This window comes from Mandrillus leucophaeus, unplaced genomic scaffold, assembly GCF_000951045.1.
Source record: "Mandrillus leucophaeus isolate KB7577 unplaced genomic scaffold, Mleu.le_1.0 Scaffold30, whole genome shotgun sequence".
In the NCBI taxonomy this organism is placed as follows: Eukaryota; Metazoa; Chordata; class Mammalia; order Primates; family Cercopithecidae; genus Mandrillus; species Mandrillus leucophaeus.
In genome coordinates, this window is record NW_012103143.1 from 2,691,694 (window position 1) to 2,696,251 (window position 4,558).

General features: G+C 46.2%; 1 protein-coding gene across 1 annotated transcript in view; it reads right to left on the reverse strand.

Moving 5' to 3' along the window:
* CPT1A (carnitine palmitoyltransferase 1A (liver)) overlaps nucleotides 1–4,558 on the reverse strand; it is an 88,000-nt gene that overhangs the window by 24,239 nt on the left and 59,203 nt on the right. Inside the window, exon 13 of the mRNA XM_011987085.1 lies at nucleotides 1,990–2,106. Within this exon, the coding sequence (XP_011842475.1) occupies nucleotides 1,990–2,106 (117 nt within the window). The remainder of the gene's footprint in view (nucleotides 1–1,989; nucleotides 2,107–4,558) is intronic.

Consider the following 4,558-nt stretch of genomic DNA (forward strand, 5'->3'; position numbering starts at 1 on the left):
GGTTCCCGCGCGCGCCTCTCGCTCCACACCTCCCCGCAAGCAGAGGGAGGCAGCTCCAGCCTCAGCCAGCCCAGAGAGGGACTCCCACAGTGCCGTGGCGGGCTGAAGGGCTCCTCAAGCGCAGTCAGAGTGAACACCGAAGCTAAGGAGGCTGAGAGCGAGGGCTGCTAGCACGTTGCCACCTCTCACTACTCAGAATAGCATGCAACTTGAAACTGATGAGTTGTTTACTTCTGGAATTTTCTGTTTAATATTTTCGGAACTTGGATTTGAAATCTCAGAAGGTGAAACCTCAGCTAATGGGGGGAGCTACTGTATGTGACATTCTGGAAAAGGTAAAACTATGGGGACAGTGAATATGATTCATGGTTGCCAGGGGCTAGTAGGAAGGAAGAATACATAGGCGAAGCACCAAAGATGTTTAGGGCAGTGAAACAATTCTGTATGACACTGTAATGGCAGACACAGGGCATTGTCCATATGTCAAAACCCAGACAACGTACGACACCAACAGTAAATCCACCATGGACCTTGGTTGGTGCAGGTGTGTCAGTTGTAACAAATGCATCACTCTGTTGGGGATGTGGATAGTTGGGGATGCTGTGTAAGTGTGGGGAGAGGGGTGTATGGGAACTCAGTTTTGCTGTGAACCCAAACTGTTCTAAAAATTAGTCTGTTAAAAGAAATTTTTAAAAACGTGGTAAGTGACTTGGTGAGATAACAGGACTCTAAGCCCAAGTGCTCCACAGAGGTTACAGCTCTCTTTTGAACCCACACCAGCCCTGCGGCCACAGGGTAAGCAGAAGCAATGGGGTAAGACCACAGCACTAGATACAGTACTTCACTATGTGGAAAATTATTTCTAACCCAGGTGCGGTGGCTCAGGCCTGTAATCCCAACACTTTGGGAGGCCAGACGGGTAGCTTGCTTGAGCTCAGGAGTCTGAGACCAGCCTGGGCAACATGGCGAAACCCTGTCTCTACCAAAAATATAAAAATTAGCTGGGCGTTGTGGCATGCACCTGTGGTCCCAGGTACTCGGGAGGTTGAGGTGGGAAGATTGCTGGACCCGGGGAACTTGAGGCTGCAGTGAGCTGTGACCACACCACTGCACTCCAGCCTGAATAACAGACCTTGACTCTGTCTCAAATAAATAAATTAATTAATTTAAAAAGAAAATGGTGAGCTGGGTGCAGTGGCTCACGCCTGTAATCCCAGCACTTTGGGAGGCTGAGGCAGGAGGATCAGGTAAGGAGTTCAAGACCAGCCTGGCCAACATGATGAAACCCAGTCTCCATTAAAAATACAAAAATTAGCTGGGCTTGGTGGCGGGTGCCTGTAAGCGTAGCTACTTGGGAGGCTGAGGCAGAAGAATCGTTTGAACCTGGGAGGCGGAGGTTGCAGTGAGCTGAGATTGCGCCACTGCACTCCAGCCTGGGTGACGGTGCGAGACTGTATCTCAAAGAAGAAATAAAAAATAGAAAATGATACCTTGGACTCCAGGGAATTTTTCTTTGGAGTAAGTGAACTAGGATTTGGTATTTGCAACCCTAAAATTCCTTCCCAAAAGGGCTCCCGTGAGTGGGCTGCCTCTGATTATGTTTAAGAGGTGCCAAAATGAATTAAACATTGAGAATTATAAATTAGCAATTTAGAGGCTTTCAGCTCTAACCTATATGATTTTGGCTTTTAGTTTTTGATTATGAGCATTCTGTAGATGTCTAGTTAAGTTTGACGTGGAAGTCACACTGACAATCTTAGCCAGAAGCTTCAAACAGAAGAAGAAATATTTACCGAGGCTTCCGAGCAACAGGAGCTGTGACAGCCCGGCAGACCTCACGAAACTCCCTGAGCAAACAACTTTCAGCCTCAGTGGTCTTCAACTGAGCTCATGATCAGGCAGGAACTACAGTTGGAAAATTCATCTGTAAGACTTTAAATGTGTTTCCCATCCCAGGTAAGTAACAATGGTTGGATGATGCAGACTTACTTCCCCGGGGATGTCCCACTGCAGCCTGGTGGGGTACGGAATGTTCGGATTGGTGTCGCCTTTGCAGTGCCCATCCTCTGCATAGCCCAATTGGAGGCTGTCAGTGGACATGACGTACTGTCAAAAATAGAACAAAATTATTAAAACTAACAGTGGTACATAAAACATATTAATCTGTAGCATGAACAGAGATGTTACAAAGTTTGAACCACGGCTGTTAACACTTCCAGTATTCTCAGCACCTAATGAGGTGGATCTGATCTCCATGTCAGATGTGACAAAGAGGACAGATGAGGGCTAATGGCTTGCTTAAGTTCGTGACACTCTCCTTTCACTGGCAAGTAAACTTAAGCCAATTTATTCAACACTATTTACAGGGCACCTACTCTGGGTTGGAACCACTGTAGCACCAGTGGCATCCAAGCACTGGTGACAGTGCAGATAAGAACTGTGTTTTGTGAACAAAACAGACAGGAATTCTTGTCCTTTCTTAAAAAGTGAAATATACCTGTATGACCCAGCAATTCCACTCCTAGGTATATACTCAGTGAAATGAAATGAAAATAGATGTTCACACAAAAATTTGTACAGAATGTTCATAGCAGCATTATTCATAATAGCCGAAGAGTGGCAAGAACACAAATGCCCATCAACTGATGAAGAGATAAACTAAGTGTGGTAAATCCATACAATGGGATATTATCCAGCCCTAGAAAGGAATGAAGCTCAGGTACATGTTACAATGTGACGAACCTTGAAAACATTATGCTGGGTGAAAAGAAGCAGGCAGGCGCGGTGCCTCACTTATGTAATCCCAGCACTTTGGGAGGCCAAGGTGGGAGGATTGCTGGAGGCCAGGGGTTCCAGACCAGCTGGGAAACATAGTGAGATCTTATCTCTACAAAAAATTTAAAAAATTAGCCAGGTGTGGTGGCACATGGCTGTAGCCCCAGTTACTGAGGAGGCTGAGGTGGGAAGATCACTTGAGCCCAGGAGGTCATGGTTTCAGTGAACCATGACTGTGCCACTGCACTCCAGCCTGGGCGACAGAGCAAGACCCTGTCTCTAAAAAAGAAAGAAAGCAAAAGAAAAGAAAGAAGAAGCCAGACATAGAAGAGCACATATTGTATGGACATCGATATAAGATGTCCAAAATAGGCACATACATACAGACAGAAAGCAGATTAGTAGTTATCGGGAACCTGCGGGAGAAAGGAACGAGGAGTTTCTTTTGGAGGTGATGCAAATATTACAAAATTAGGCTGGGCTCCATGGCTCACGACTGTAATCCCAGCGCTTTGGGAGGCCAATGCAGGCAGACCACTTTAGGTCAGGAGTTCAAGACCAACCTGGCCAAAAAAGGGAAACCCCGCCTCTACCAAAAATACAAAAATTAGGTGGGTATGGTGATGCACGCCTGTAATCCCAGCTACTCGGGAGGCTAAGTAGTGATTGTTGCACAAGCACTTTGTGAATACACTAAAAACCACTGAATTGTACACTTTTAAAGGGTAGATTTTAAGGTATGTGACTCATACCTCAACTAAAAAACTTAGGTTTTTTAAAAAGAGGAATCCCTGTGCTCAGGAAGCTTACATTCTAGTGAGGGAGGTAAAAACACCACCACAAGGTCGGAGTAACTGTCGGCTGGCGAGGGGGCAGGGCGCGTGGAAGGTGCCGCTAATATGTGAGGGTCACGATCCACGCTGACCTGAGCCAGCGAAGGAACAGACTTGATCAAGTTCCACCTGCTCTGGGTCAGAGCTCCAGGAGAGCCTGACACAGAAACATCAGAAATAAATCAAGAGCAAGACCGGGTGCGGTGGCTCATGTGTGTAATCCCAGCACTTTGGAAGGCCAAGGCAGGCAGATTGTTTGAAGCCAGGAGTTCGAGATCAGCCTGGGCAATGTGGCAAAACTCCGTCTCTACAAAAAATACAAAAATTAGCTGGGCGTGGTGGCGCACACCTGTGGTCCCAGCTACTCGGAAGGCTGAGTTGGGAAAATCACTTGAACCCAGGAGTTGGAGGTTGCAGTGAGCTGAGATTGCGCCACTGCTCTCCAGCCTGGGCAGCAAAGCAAGACCCTGTCTCAAAAAATAAAAAACAAAAACAGAACAAGAACAGACAGACTCAAGTTTGACTAGATCTGCACTGGGCCTACACACAAGACTAGGTCAGTCCCCATCTGTGTCTGGATCACATGAGCCCCCAGCCAGGGGCCCCTGGAGTCAGGCCATCCTGTCTGCTGGACGCCAACAGCTAAACACCACTACTTCTATGTGGCCACCCTGGTCTAAGACAAAATCCCTTTATCCTCATCTGGAGAACTTTAAAAAACAAGCCTGACCTGTAAATATCCAGTAGATTTCTCTACTTGATAAATGTACCCTGTGTGATCCAGCTGCCTATGGTCCCGATTCCAGCCTGGGTGACAGAGCAAGACTCCATCTCAAAAAAAAAAAAAAAAGTCAAGATTCAAAACATTCACAGAAGTTTAAAGAAATAAGAAGGTCATACATTATGATGTCTTCACAAGTTTACTACTAATTTTTTTTTTTTTTTTTTTT